General features: G+C 27.9%; 3 protein-coding genes across 3 annotated transcripts in view; 1 reads left to right on the top strand and 2 right to left on the bottom strand.

Moving 5' to 3' along the window:
- Window positions 1–1,649, top strand: part of LOC111429512 (monocarboxylate transporter 2-like) — an 86,575-nt gene extending 84,926 nt beyond the window's left edge. Inside the window, exon 8 of the mRNA XM_071197812.1 lies at window positions 467–1,649. Within this exon, the coding sequence (XP_071053913.1) occupies window positions 467–1,236 (770 nt within the window). The 3' untranslated portion in view covers window positions 1,237–1,649. The remainder of the gene's footprint in view (window positions 1–466) is intronic.
- Window positions 1,282–10,255, bottom strand: LOC139430873 (E3 ubiquitin-protein ligase rnf8-A-like). Its single transcript, XM_071198301.1, has 3 exons — window positions 10,236–10,255; window positions 1,694–1,973; window positions 1,282–1,635 (listed from the first exon to the last, which is right to left on the bottom strand). Exons 1-3 carry the CDS (start codon window positions 10,253–10,255, stop codon window positions 1,327–1,329), a joined length of 609 nt encoding a protein of 202 aa, XP_071054402.1. The 3' UTR covers window positions 1,282–1,326.
- Window positions 10,256–10,742: 487 nt separating this feature from the next.
- On the bottom strand, window positions 10,743–12,912 carry LOC111429510 (E3 ubiquitin-protein ligase CHFR-like). The gene is made up of 5 exons (XM_023065443.2): window positions 12,761–12,912; window positions 12,608–12,695; window positions 12,432–12,545; window positions 11,844–12,356; window positions 10,743–11,363 (listed from the first exon to the last, which is right to left on the bottom strand). Exons 2-5 carry the CDS (start codon window positions 12,674–12,676, stop codon window positions 10,851–10,853), a joined length of 1,209 nt encoding a protein of 402 aa, XP_022921211.2. The 5' UTR covers window positions 12,677–12,695; window positions 12,761–12,912; the 3' UTR covers window positions 10,743–10,850.
- Window positions 12,913–13,011: the final 99 nt, after the last annotated feature.

Raw genomic sequence — 13,011 nt, forward strand, 5'->3', positions numbered from 1 at the left:
TGGAACCCAAGGATCCAGTTACCCCCGAGGAATGATCCAGTTACCCCATTTCCACAAAACATATGGGGTTACTGGGCCACTCATGCTTGAATTACAATACGGAAAAATAATTGTCTGAATCACTCGTTTTAAACGTATTTCATTATTACATCTATAAAAGTTAATTTATCAATACTTACACTGTTCAAATCAGGACCACACAAATGCACTACTGCAGCACGTTGTCAGACCAAAATATATGCATTAAATTCAGAACGCACTCACGTGCATGCCGCATAGAAAAACGAGGTTATATTCGTTGTACCGGCAAGTCGACAGGTTGACACAACGTTGCCAACTGTTTGAATATTCCGTAGCAGCAGGTTAGACATTGACAGACTCATGGCCCACTTACCCCCTGGGCCCAGTTGCCCCAGCTTACCTTATCTTTTATTTATTTTAATATTTACAAACTTTTTTTAAATAGGAATTTCTCTTCTCGCCTTAACTGCCGTCCAAGGTTATCATGGATATTGCCTTTTTACCTGGCTTTACGGCATCTGTTTAGGCGGCTACACGTACTCCCTGAAGATGTTTACGTTGGAGCGCGTCAAAACGCGTCACTTTACCAAAGCTTGGAGCTTTATTGAAAGTTCCAAATCCGTACCGATTTTAATCGGTATACCATTAACGGGTTTTATCAACCAAAATTATCCCAAGTACGGTTATTATTTTTCATTCTTTTCTACTTTAGCGGCCGCATTTTTAATGTTTCTAGTCGGCAATAAAAAAGATGTAAATTTAACACCTAAAAACGTTAATTTTAATCATTTAGATCATTTCAATAACTTGAATAATTTGAATACTTTAAACTTGAACGAATGTATATGTTCATTGGCTAATTTTAATCATTTCAATCATATTAACCCTTACAATTTAAGTTATAATAACCATTACGAGCAAATTTTTGATGAAAAATTACATAGAAGTAGTTTAAAACGTAAACTTTCGCATAAAAATAAAGAATTTTTGAAGAAAAGTAGAAGTTACGCTGCTAATATGGAAAGATTTGGACCACATGATCCGAATATAGGAGGGTTTTTGAAGTACAACGTGGTGAATAGGAATAATTTGAGGCCTAGTAAAAGTTTTCCGGAAGGGCTCGGGCGAAACGAGTACTTTTATGGATCGTTTCGGCATCAAAGGCCACTGGTAAGAAATGTACAGGTGATTGAACAAATAACAACGTCGGTTTGAATTTATTCTTATTTTTGTTTTCAAATAATTTAAATGAGTAAAAAGTAGTGTTAAAAAGCAAAATTTAATATAAATAAATTGTAAAAAGTATTAAAATTCAGTAAAATCGGTAAGATCGCTATCAGAATCAATATCAATGGAGCTACAACCGTCGAATTCTTCGTAGGAAGTACTACTCGAAATTGAATCTGGTGGTGTAGGTCTTGATGATCCTTGATAGTGTGAACAACCGCTACTGCTTTCCGAGGTACCACATCCACCAGTTATCATTCTACGAATTAGCACTTTATTCCGTTTGAATTTGATAACTTTCTTTAAAGATTTGGCGGAATGTTTTTGGCGCTCTTCAAGAAGAGTTTTGCGATGTTTTTTAATTTCTTCAGATGACGATTTGACAACCTAAACAAACAAATAAATTAGATAAGAAAAAAAAGATTTATTTTATATCATAACCTACCGCATTCACTAAATTATCCAGTACAATAGTTGGAGTTACAGTATTTATTTTAGCCCTACAAATCGGACATTTCTTATTCTTTCTTTCCCATAATTTTATACAAGTTTTACAAAAAGAATGTGAACAATTTAACGTTTGGGCTTTTACAAATAACTCTGTACAAATACTGCATTGTAGTTCCGTTTCAACATTTTGATCTGTGCCGTTACCTCCAAATTTCCCCAAAAAATTTTCTGTATTTTCACTAATTTCTACGGTATTTTTAGCGACACAGATTCCACTTTATTTTTTTTGATTATATGACAATGACATTAATAAAATATTTGTAGAAATTATAAACGCATTCATTTATTTTGATAGGTTATCAACTGAACAAGTTGCTCTGATTTTATTTAATTAAACCATACCACCTTTTATATCTCCAGGTGAATGCTTAGTTTTTAAGATAAAGATTGTTTGGGTGTATTAAAATTTATTCAAATTGACGCTATTTAAAGTTTATATGCCGTCTTTCTGAAATCTAAATTGTTTAGATTAGTGGTGGAACGGATATCCGGCAACTATCCGGTATAAGGGCATTTTTTAAAATTCGACCGGATATCGGATAGTTACCAAAGCCGGATATTAAAAACCTATTACTTAGTACTCTTTTAGTTGTTGAACACTGCAGATACAAGAAGAATACAACTTTATATCAGGTTTGTCTTTAGCAATCTTATTGTAACAATCCTAATACGATATACAAAATCTCTTGTTGCAGTTTCGTCTAGATTCCTTCTCTTCGCTTGTAAACCATCATCACATTCATTACTAACAGAACTGTCGCTGTTACCAGTTTCTTATTAATTAAAGTATCCTCTTCTTAATGCAAAAAGCCGTTTTGAAAAATCACTTTTAGTTCTTGAGAAATAAATTTTTGAAATAATCGACAATTTTTTAGAATTTTGCAATTTTTGCCGATTAAGTTTTAAAAATTGGTATTAAATCCATTTCTTGGAATATGAGTATGAGAATGTCCCAAAGTGTTAATAAAAGTGTCCTCTTTCCAATGAACCAACCCGTTTTGAAAAATAACTTTTAGTTTTTGAGAAAACAATATTTTAAGTTCTGATAAAATTTTCGATGTTACAATTTTCATCGATAATTTTCAAAATTCGCTATAAAATTTATTTCTTGAAGGATCCTTGTGGAAATATCACCAATTATTAATTAAAGTATCCTTTTTTTTAATGCAAAAAGCCGTTTTAAAAAATCACTTTTAGTTCTTGAGAAATAAATTTTTGAAATAATCGACAATTTTTTCGAATTTTGCAATTTTCGCCGATTAAGTTTTAAAAATTGGTATTAAATCCATTTCTTGGAATATGAGTATGAGAATGTCCCAAAGTGTTAATAAAAGTGTCCTCTTTCCAATGAACCAACCCGTTTTGAAAAATAACTTTTAATTTTTGAGAAAACAATATTTTAAGTTTTGATAATTTTTCGATTTTGCAATTTTCATCGATAACTTTCAAAATTCGCTATACAATTAATTTCTTGAAGAATCCTTGTGGAAATGTCACCAATTATTAATTAAAGTATCCTCTTTTAAATGCAACAAGTCGTTTTGAAAAATCACTTTTAGTTCTTGAGAAATAAATTTTTGAAATAATCGACAATTTTTTCGAATTTTGCAATTTTCGGCGATTAAGTTTTAAAAATTCGTATTAAATCAATTTCTTGGAATATGAGTATGAAAATTTCCCAAAGTGTTAATAAAAATGTCCTCTTTCCAATGAACCAACCCGTTTTGAAAAATAACTTTTAGTTTTTGAGAAAACAATATTTGAAGTTTTGATAAAATTTTCGATGTTGCAATTTTCATCGATAACTTTCAAAATTCGCTATACAATTAATTTCTTGAAGAATCCTTGTGGAAATGTCACCAATTATTAATTAAAGTATCCTCTTTTTAATGCAACAAGCCGTTTTAAAAAATCACTTTTAGTTCTTGAGAAATAAATTTTTGAAATAATCGACAATTTTTTCGAATTTTGCAATTTTCGGCGATTAAGTTTCAAAAATTCGTATTAAATCAATTTCTTGGAATATGAGTATGAAAATTTCCCAAAGTGTTAATAAAAATGTCCTCTTTCCAATGAACCAACCCGTTTTGAAAAATAACTTTTAATTTTTGAGAAAACAATATTTTAAGTTTTGATAAAATTTTCGATTTTGCAATTTTCATCGATAACTTTCAAAATTCGCTATACAATTAATTTCTTGAAGGATCCTTGTGGAAATATCACCAATTATTAATTAAAGTATCCTCTTTTTAATGCAAAAAGTCGTTTTGAAAAATCACTTTTAGTTCTTGAGAAATAAATTTTTGAAATAATCGACAATTTTTTCGAATATTACAATTTTCGCCGATTAAGTTTTAAAAATTCGTATTAAATCAATTTCTTGGAATATGAGTATGAAAATTTCCCAACGTGTTAATAATAATCTCCTCTTTCCAATGAACCAACCCGTTTTGAAAAATAACTTTTAGTTTTTGAGAAAACAATATTTGAAGTTTTGATAAAATTTTCAATGTTGCAATTTTCATCGATAATTTTCAAAATTCGCTATAAAATTTATTTCTTGAAGGATCCTTAAGGAAATATCACCAATTATTAATTAAAGTATCCTTTTTTTAATGCAACAAGCCGTTTTAAAAAATCACTTTTAGTTCTTGAGAAATAAATTTTTGAAATAATCGAAAATTTTTTCGAATTTTGCAATTTTCGCCGATTAAGTTTTAAAAATTCGTATTAAATCCATTTCTTGGAATATGAGTATGAAAATTTCCCAAAGTGTTAATAAAAATGTCCTCTTTCCAATGAACCAACCCGTTTTAAAAAACAACTTTTAGTTTTTGAGAAAACAATATTTGAAGTTTTGATAAAATTTTCGATGTTGCAATTTTCATCGATAATTTTCAAAATTCGCTATACAATTAATTTTTTGAAGGATCCTTGTGGAAATATCACCAATTATTAATTAAAGTATCCTCTTCTTAATGCAAAAAGCCGTTTTGAAAAATCACTTTCAGTTCTTGAGAAATAAATTTTTGAAATAATCGACAATTTTTTCGAATTTTGCAATTTTCGGCGATTAAGTTTTAAAAACTCGTTTTAAATCAATTTCTTGGAATATGAGTATGAAAATTTCCCACAGTGTTAATAAAAATGTCCTCTTTCCAATGAACTAACCCGTTTTGAAAAATAACTTTTAGTTTTTGAGAAAACAATGTTTGACGTTTTGATAAAATTTTCGGTGTTGCAATTTTCATCGATAACTTTCAAAATTCGCTATAAAATTTATTTCTTGAAGGATCCTTATGGAAATATCGCCAATTATTAATTAAAGTATCCTCTTTTTAATGCAACAAGTCGTTTTGAAAAATCACTTTTAATTCTTGAGAAATAAATTTTTGAAATAATCGAAAATTTTTTCGAATTTTTCAATTTTCGCCGATTAAGTTTTAAAAACTCGTATTAAATCAATTTCTTGGAATATGAGTATGAAAATTTCCTAAAGTGTTAATAAAAGTGTCTTCTTTCCAATGAACCAACCCGTTTTAAAAAATAGCTTTTAGTTTTTGAGAAAACAATATTTGAAGTTTTGATAAAATTTTCGATGTTGCAATTTTCATCGATAACTTTCAAAATTCGCTATAAAATTTATTTCTTGAAGGATCCTTGTGGAAATATCACCAATTATTAATTAAAGTATCCTCTTTTTAATTCAACAAGTCGTTTTGAAAAATCACTTTTAGTTCTTGAGAAATAAATTTTTGAAATAATCGACAATTTTTTCGAATTTAGCAATTTTCGCCGATTAAGTTTTAAAAATTCGTATTAAATCAATTTCTTGGAATATGAGTATGAAAATTTCCCAAAGTGTTAATAAAAATCTCCTCTTTCCAATGAACTAACCCGTTTTGAAAAATAACTTTTAGTTTTTGAGAAAACAATATTTGAAGTTTTGAAAAAATTTTCGATGTTGCAATTTTCATCGATAATTTTCAAAATTCGCTATAAAATTTATTTTTTGAAGGATCCTTGCGGAAATATCACCAATTATTAATTAAAGTATCCTCTTTTTAATGCAACAAGCCGTTTTGAAAAATCACTTTTAGTTCTTGAGAAATAAATTTTTGAAATAATCGACAATTTTTTCGAATTTTGCAATTTTCGCCGATTAAGTTTTAAAAATTCGTATTAAATCAATTTCTTGGAATATGAGTATGAAAATTTCCCAAAGTGTTAATAAAAATGTCCTCTTTCCAATGAACCAACCCGTTTTGAAAAATAACTTTTAGTTTTTGAGAAAACAATGTTTGACGTTTTGATAAAATTTTCGGTGTTGCAATTTTCATCGATAACTTTCAAAATTCGCTATACAATTAATTTCTTGAAGGATCCTTGTGGAAATATCACCAATTATTAATTAAAGTATCCTCTTTTTAATGCAACAAGCCGTTTTAAAAAATCACTTTTAGTTCTTGAGAAATAAATTTTTGAAATAATCGACAATTTTTTCGAATTTTGCAATTTTCGCCGATTAAGTTTTAAAAATTGGTATTAAATCCATTTCTTGGAATATGAGTATGAAAATTTCCCAAAGTGTTAATAAAAGTGTCCTCTTTCCAATGAACCAACCCGTTTTAAAAAACAACTTTTAGTTTTTGAGAAAACAATATTTGAAGTTTTGATAAAATTTTCGATGTTGCAATTTTCATCGATAATTTTCAAAATTCGCTATACAATTAATTTTTTGAAGGATCCTTGTGGAAATATCACCAATTATTAATTAAAGTATCCTCTTCTTAATGCAAAAAGCCGTTTTGAAAAATCACTTTCAGTTCTTGAGAAATAAATTTTTGAAATAATCGACAATTGTTTCGAATTTTGCAATTTTCGGCGATTAAGTTTTAAAAATTCGTATTAAATCAATTTCTTGGAATATGAGTATGAAAATTTCCCAAAGTGTTAATAAAAATGTCCTCTTTCCAATGAACCAACCCGTTTTGAAAAATAACTTTTAATTTTTGATAAAACAATATTTGAAGTTTTGATAAAATTTTCGATGTTGCAATTTTCATCGATAACTTTCAAAATTCGCTATACAATTAATTTCTGGAAGAATCCTTGTGGAAATGTCACCAATTATTAATTAAAGTATCCTCTTTTTAATACAAAAAGCCGTTTTGAAAAATCACTTTTAGTTCTTGAGAAATAAATTTTTGAAATAATCGACAATTTTTTCGAATTTTTCAATTTTCGCCGATTAAGTTTTAAAAATTCGTATTAAATCAATTTCTTGGAATATGAGTATGAAAATTTCCCAAAGTGTTAATAAAAATGTCCTCTTTCCAATGAACCAACCCGTTTTGAAAAATAACTTTTAGTTTTTGAGAAAACAATATTTTAAGTTCTGATAAAATTTTCGATGTTGCAATTTTCATCGATAATTTTCAAAATTCGCTATAAAATTTATTTCTTGAAGGATTCTTGTGGAAATATCACCAATTATTAATTAAAGTATCCTTTTTTTTAATGCAAAAAGCCGTTTTAAAAAATCACTTTTAGTTCTTGAGAAATAAATTTTTGAAATAATCGACAATTTTTTCGAATTTTTCAATTTTCGCCGATTAAGTTTTAAAAACTCGTTTTAAATCAATTTCTTGGAATATGAGTATGAAAATTTCCCACAGTGTTAATAAAAATGTCCTCTTTCCAATGAACTAACCCGTTTTGAAAAATAACTTTTAGTTTTTGAGAAAACAATGTTTGACGTTTTGATAAAATTTTCGGTGTTGCAATTTTCATCGATAACTTTCAAAATTCGCTATAAAATTTATTTCTTGAAGGATCCTTATGGAAATATCGCCAATTATTAATTAAAGTATCCTCTTTTTAATGCAACAAGTCGTTTTGAAAAAACACTTTTAATTCTTGAGAAATAAATTTTTGAAATAATCGAAAATTTTTTCGAATTTTTCAATTTTCGCCGATTAAGTTTTAAAAACTCGTATTAAATCAATTTCTTGGAATATGAGTATGAAAATTTCCTAAAGTGTTAATAAAAGTGTCTTCTTTCCAATGAACCAACCCGTTTTAAAAAATAGCTTTTAGTTTTTGAGAAAACAATATTTGAAGTTTTGATAAAATTTTCGATGTTGCAATTTTCATCGATAACTTTCAAAATTCGCTATAAAATTTATTTCTTGAAGGATCCTTGTGGAAATATCACCAATTATTAATTAAAGTATCCTCTTTTTAATGCAAAAAGCCGTTTTGAAAAATCACTTTTAGTTCTTGAGAAATAAATTTTTGAAATAATCGACAATTTTTTCGAATTTTGCAATTTTTGCCGATTAAGTTTTAAAAATTCGTATTAAATCAATTTCTTGGAATATGAGTATGAAAAGTTCCCAAAGTGTTAATAAAAATGTCCTCTTTCCAATGAACTAATCCGTTTTGAAAAATAACTTTTAGTTTTTGAGAAAACAATATTTTAAGTTTTGATAAAATTTTCGATTTTGCAATTTTCATCGATAACTTTCAAAATTCGCTATAAAATTTATTTCTTGAAGGATCCTTGTGGAAATATCACCAATTATTAATTAAAGTATCCTCTTTTTAATGCAAAAAGCCGTTTTGAAAAATCACTTTTAGTTCTTGAGAAATAAATTTTTGAAATAATCGACAATTTTTTCGAATTTTGCAATTTTCGGCGATTAAGTTTTAAAAATTCGTATTAAATCAATTTCTTGGAGTATGAGTATGAAAATATCCCAAAGTGTTAATAAAAGTGTCCTCTTTCCAATGAACCAACCCGTTTTGAAAAATAACTTTTAGTTTTTGAGAAAATAATATTTGAAGTTTTGATAAAATTTTCGATGTTGCAATTTTCATCGATAACTTTCAAAATTCGCTAAAAATTTATTTCTTAAAGTATCCTCTTTTTAGAGTTGCTTCGTTAGTTAAATCAGCATCAAAAAAGTTTATTTTGTATCTTGGATCCAAATAAGTTGACATATCTTATCAGGTTTCTTATTAATTTCATTTTTATTCAAATATCGCAATAATGTGGCAATGTAGGGTATCACTTCAGAAATGTACCAGAAATTATAACCATAATGGCAGGATAGATATGCCGGATAACCGGATATCCGGCTTTTCGCAAAATCACTATCCGTTCCATCACTAGTTTAGATGTTGGCAGCAACTGCGCAATATTTGTCTTGAAGGCGACAGTTCAGTCCGAAAAGGCAGCAAGTTATTGTTAATATGTTATGGTGCGAGGTAGCTCAAAGATACATTGGATCTTTCTTGATTGCATTGTTGCTATCTTAATTCTAGCACCGTACCCAGGATTGAATGATTTTGCAATAATCGCAAAAAATAAAAGTATGTTAGGAATTAGAAAATTTGAAAAACACCTGGAGATTGTATTTATTAACCTTAAAAACTAAGCGTTTACTGACATACATTTTCTAGGGTTTTCTTGCCTCGTTGATAAAAATAAAATAGACTTTATTTTAATAATAAATTATAATGATAAAACTAGATTTGAAATTAAGTGCTTAATATTCAACATTTAAAAAAAATTGTAAAAAAGAGTGAATTATAAGAATATTTGGTATCAAGTTAGAAGAAGGCAAAATTGCTGTAATTTACACACTTCTTGTGATTCCAATTAATAGAAGTTAATTAGTGTCTTCTAGTCGATTTTAGAGATTAAAAAAATAATACATATCAATGTAAATTTCGCCTTTTGATTGAAATTTGTTGTTAAATTAAATGAAAATTTGTTTGCGCGGTATTTAACTATCAATAATCAAGTACATGTATAATTTGATATTAGAATATTGTTTATGAGTATTTGTCAATTAAAAAGCTTGAATGTGAGATATTTTATGTAAGATAAAATAATAAAACAAATATTGGAAAATCCAAATTTCAATCGAAAGCTTTAATTCGTTAATCAAAACTTACAAGTTATTCAAATGGAACAAATCATTGGGAGCAAACGTTACTTAAAAAAATAATAAATAAAAGTGAAGTAAAAAATTAATTATTGCTATTATTAACGGAGAATTTCAGAAAAACCCCTCTATTTAAATAAATTAGAAAAATGTGTACTTACTATAAAAATTATTAATAACTAAACGAGATGAAATGGTGAAACAGATATTAAAATATTCACTAAAATAATAAATCATCTGTTTCCCTATTTCATCCAGTATTAATAAAAAATGTTATATAAGTTAAGCTTTAAAATTAAAGATAAAGTACCTTATAAATCGTTAAATATGTAGGTAAAGTGCCAAAACATCTAACAATGTATTTGTAGCAATAAATCAATTAAAACATTTTATTTTTAAGCTAAGTTCCTATTTAAAGAGTTTATTTTTTTGGTAATTGATATTTTTCACTTGTTAACCAGATGTAATTGAATGAAATAAAACAATAATAGTGGTTATTGGACATTTCTAAAGAAAACGAACCTTAATCCACATTCCTTCATGGTATATTTGATATTACAAAAGAAAATTTGTAAGAAAATTTTATTAATATATTCCTGTACATACGATTCCTATTTCTTAAAAAATATATACTTTAACTAAGGCTTTCAGCCGGATCGATAATAACCTTTTACTTTGGCATCGACGATAACGTGACCAGGATATCTCAGAAAGGAGACACTTAAATCCTTTTATTTAATATTTATATCAAGGAAAGCTTTTCAGAGATGACATTTACTTGAGTGTGCTTACAGTTGGATTGATCAAAGTTACAACGTGATACTTTTATTCTACTTTAAACTTTATGTCTCTTAACTCTGAGAAAAGTAATTGAATTTCCTCCTTGAGACTAATTATTAATAAATTCTATATTTAGTAAATTAAGACTTTTGCGACAACTAATATCTATAATTCTACAATTTTTCTTATCTACAATTTTAAATGAATTTACCCTTACTTGAACTATAATGGATATAAAAATCACACCACTTTGAAAAGAAACTTTAATCTTCGAATTTGAATAGAATAGAAACAAAAGTTTAAAAATTAGAAAAAGTAGGTAACAAATTACAAATTAAATTACAATTCAAAAATTTTTCATCTTAATGGACACCCATTGGCCCAATGGCCTCTCGCGCCACACCTGAAACATGAACCATAACCACCATAATAAACTTCTGGGTTGCCTGGTACATATTCACTATGCCCATCTGAATAAAAAGCCGAAAACATACTCCCATTTGCATCGTCGTTCATAATATCGTCTAAATTTGACAACAATGTGTCCATAGTCTCTGAATCGGTATCCAGATCAAAATCAAAAGTACTGTATTCATCTGACTCAGAATCAGAGTCAGAAGAACTAATCCAAATTGCCTCTGGTGGTGCAGATTCAGCAGCTGTTGACCCTCTTGTAGACGCTCTTAGGTTACGTGTAACTCCAGCTGAATTAGTACTTCCAGAAGTACCACGACTGGCGAGTGAACGAACTGACCTTCTAGTTCGTTTAAATTTACTATCGTTTTTTAAACGTTTTATGGGCAATTTCTCGCGCTCTTGAAGAAGGAGTTGACGATTCTTTTTAATTTCCTCAGATGATGCTTCAATAACCTATGAAAAACAAGGAATAAGTACTTATAAATAAAATATGATGTAGGTAAAAGTAAAAACTTTTTGAGAAATATTAAAATGTTTAATTCAATTCAAGCAGACATGTTTCAAAACTAATGTTTCATCTTCAATACTTAGAATATTATACCATATAATGTTACCTTCCAAGATTTTAACTATATTATTGAAGTTTTTTAATTTTGTTAAATTTAATTTTCGTTTGTAAATTAAGTTGAAAGAGATTTAGATCTATTCCTGAACCCCACCTACTAACATAATATTTTTCCATTATATTGTATAATATTCTAAGTACTGAAGATGAAACATTAGTTTCAAAACAAGTCTGCTAGAATTGAATTAAACATTTTAGTATTTCTCAAAAAGTTTTTACTTTTATCTACATCATATTTTATTATATTAGAGAAATATGGAGAATTTCATCCCATTTATATTTATAAATACACATAAAAAACTACTTACTGTATTAACTAAATTATCAAGCACAATAGTTGGAGTTATAGTTTTTATTTTCGCCCTACAAATTGGGCAGATGTAGTTTTTTCTTTTCCAAGCCTGTATACAACTGTTACAAAAAGTATGAGAACAATTCAATGTTTGTGCTTTCACAAATAACTCAGTACAAATGCTACATTGTAGTTCTGTTTCAACTTTTTCAGATACTGGTTCAACCACTTTCCCTGCAACATCAGACGCCTCTCCAGCACCTTCTTTATCTTTCTCATAACCGACTTTTTCTTGACCATTTGTAACATTTTCAATTAACTGTGTGTTTGAAGTACTATTTGATCTGGTATTATAATGGTGCTCTGTTTCAATCTTATCAACTATATCACATATTCCCATAACGTTAGGTGTACTTGCAAAAAAAGTAAAAAAGATATCTTCGGTAAGTTTTAATATATCACCATTCGACAAAACATGAAATTGTTTTGATGGAATGCGATTACCATTAACAATTGTTCCATTTACGCTCTAAACAAAAATTGCAATTATTTAATAATAAGAGTGTAAAAAAATGACATAACCTCAAAATGATAAAAATCGTACCTCATTAACAACATTCCAAACTCCATTTACTTCTTTAAAACGACAATGGGTACGGCTGATTCTTAAATCTTCAATTGTTAAGGAACGGTTTAGAGCTCTACCAATGGTAAATTCCTTACAGAACAATACAACAAAATAGATTAATATTTATCAACATTTTATATTTGTACACTTACTTCATTTGATCTTAAATCCAGCTTAATCCCACGTGAATCTTGAATATATGCACTCTGTTCAGTACACATGTTGGATTGTATGAGTAACCTAAACAAAATGTTTTTTATCATTAGATGAAATCAAACATCAATATGAAATTCGAGAATACTTACAAATAATGTACAAAAATAAAGTTCCAGAATTTTAATACAACGATTTTAAAGGTTTAATTGCGGTTTATTAGGTTTGAAATCTCGTTTTACGTTAAAGCTTACAACAAATTAAACAAATTTGACTTTTTGACATGGTTGATTTTTGACATCGCGGAATTCTAAAAATGAGGGCTACGTTCATAATTATAATGCGATTTAATTACAATAAATTAGTTTTTCTTTTAGTAATATTTTAACCTAAAATTAATTCA

This window comes from Onthophagus taurus, chromosome 7, assembly GCF_036711975.1.
Source record: "Onthophagus taurus isolate NC chromosome 7, IU_Otau_3.0, whole genome shotgun sequence".
NCBI classification, from domain to species: domain Eukaryota; kingdom Metazoa; phylum Arthropoda; class Insecta; order Coleoptera; family Scarabaeidae; genus Onthophagus; species Onthophagus taurus.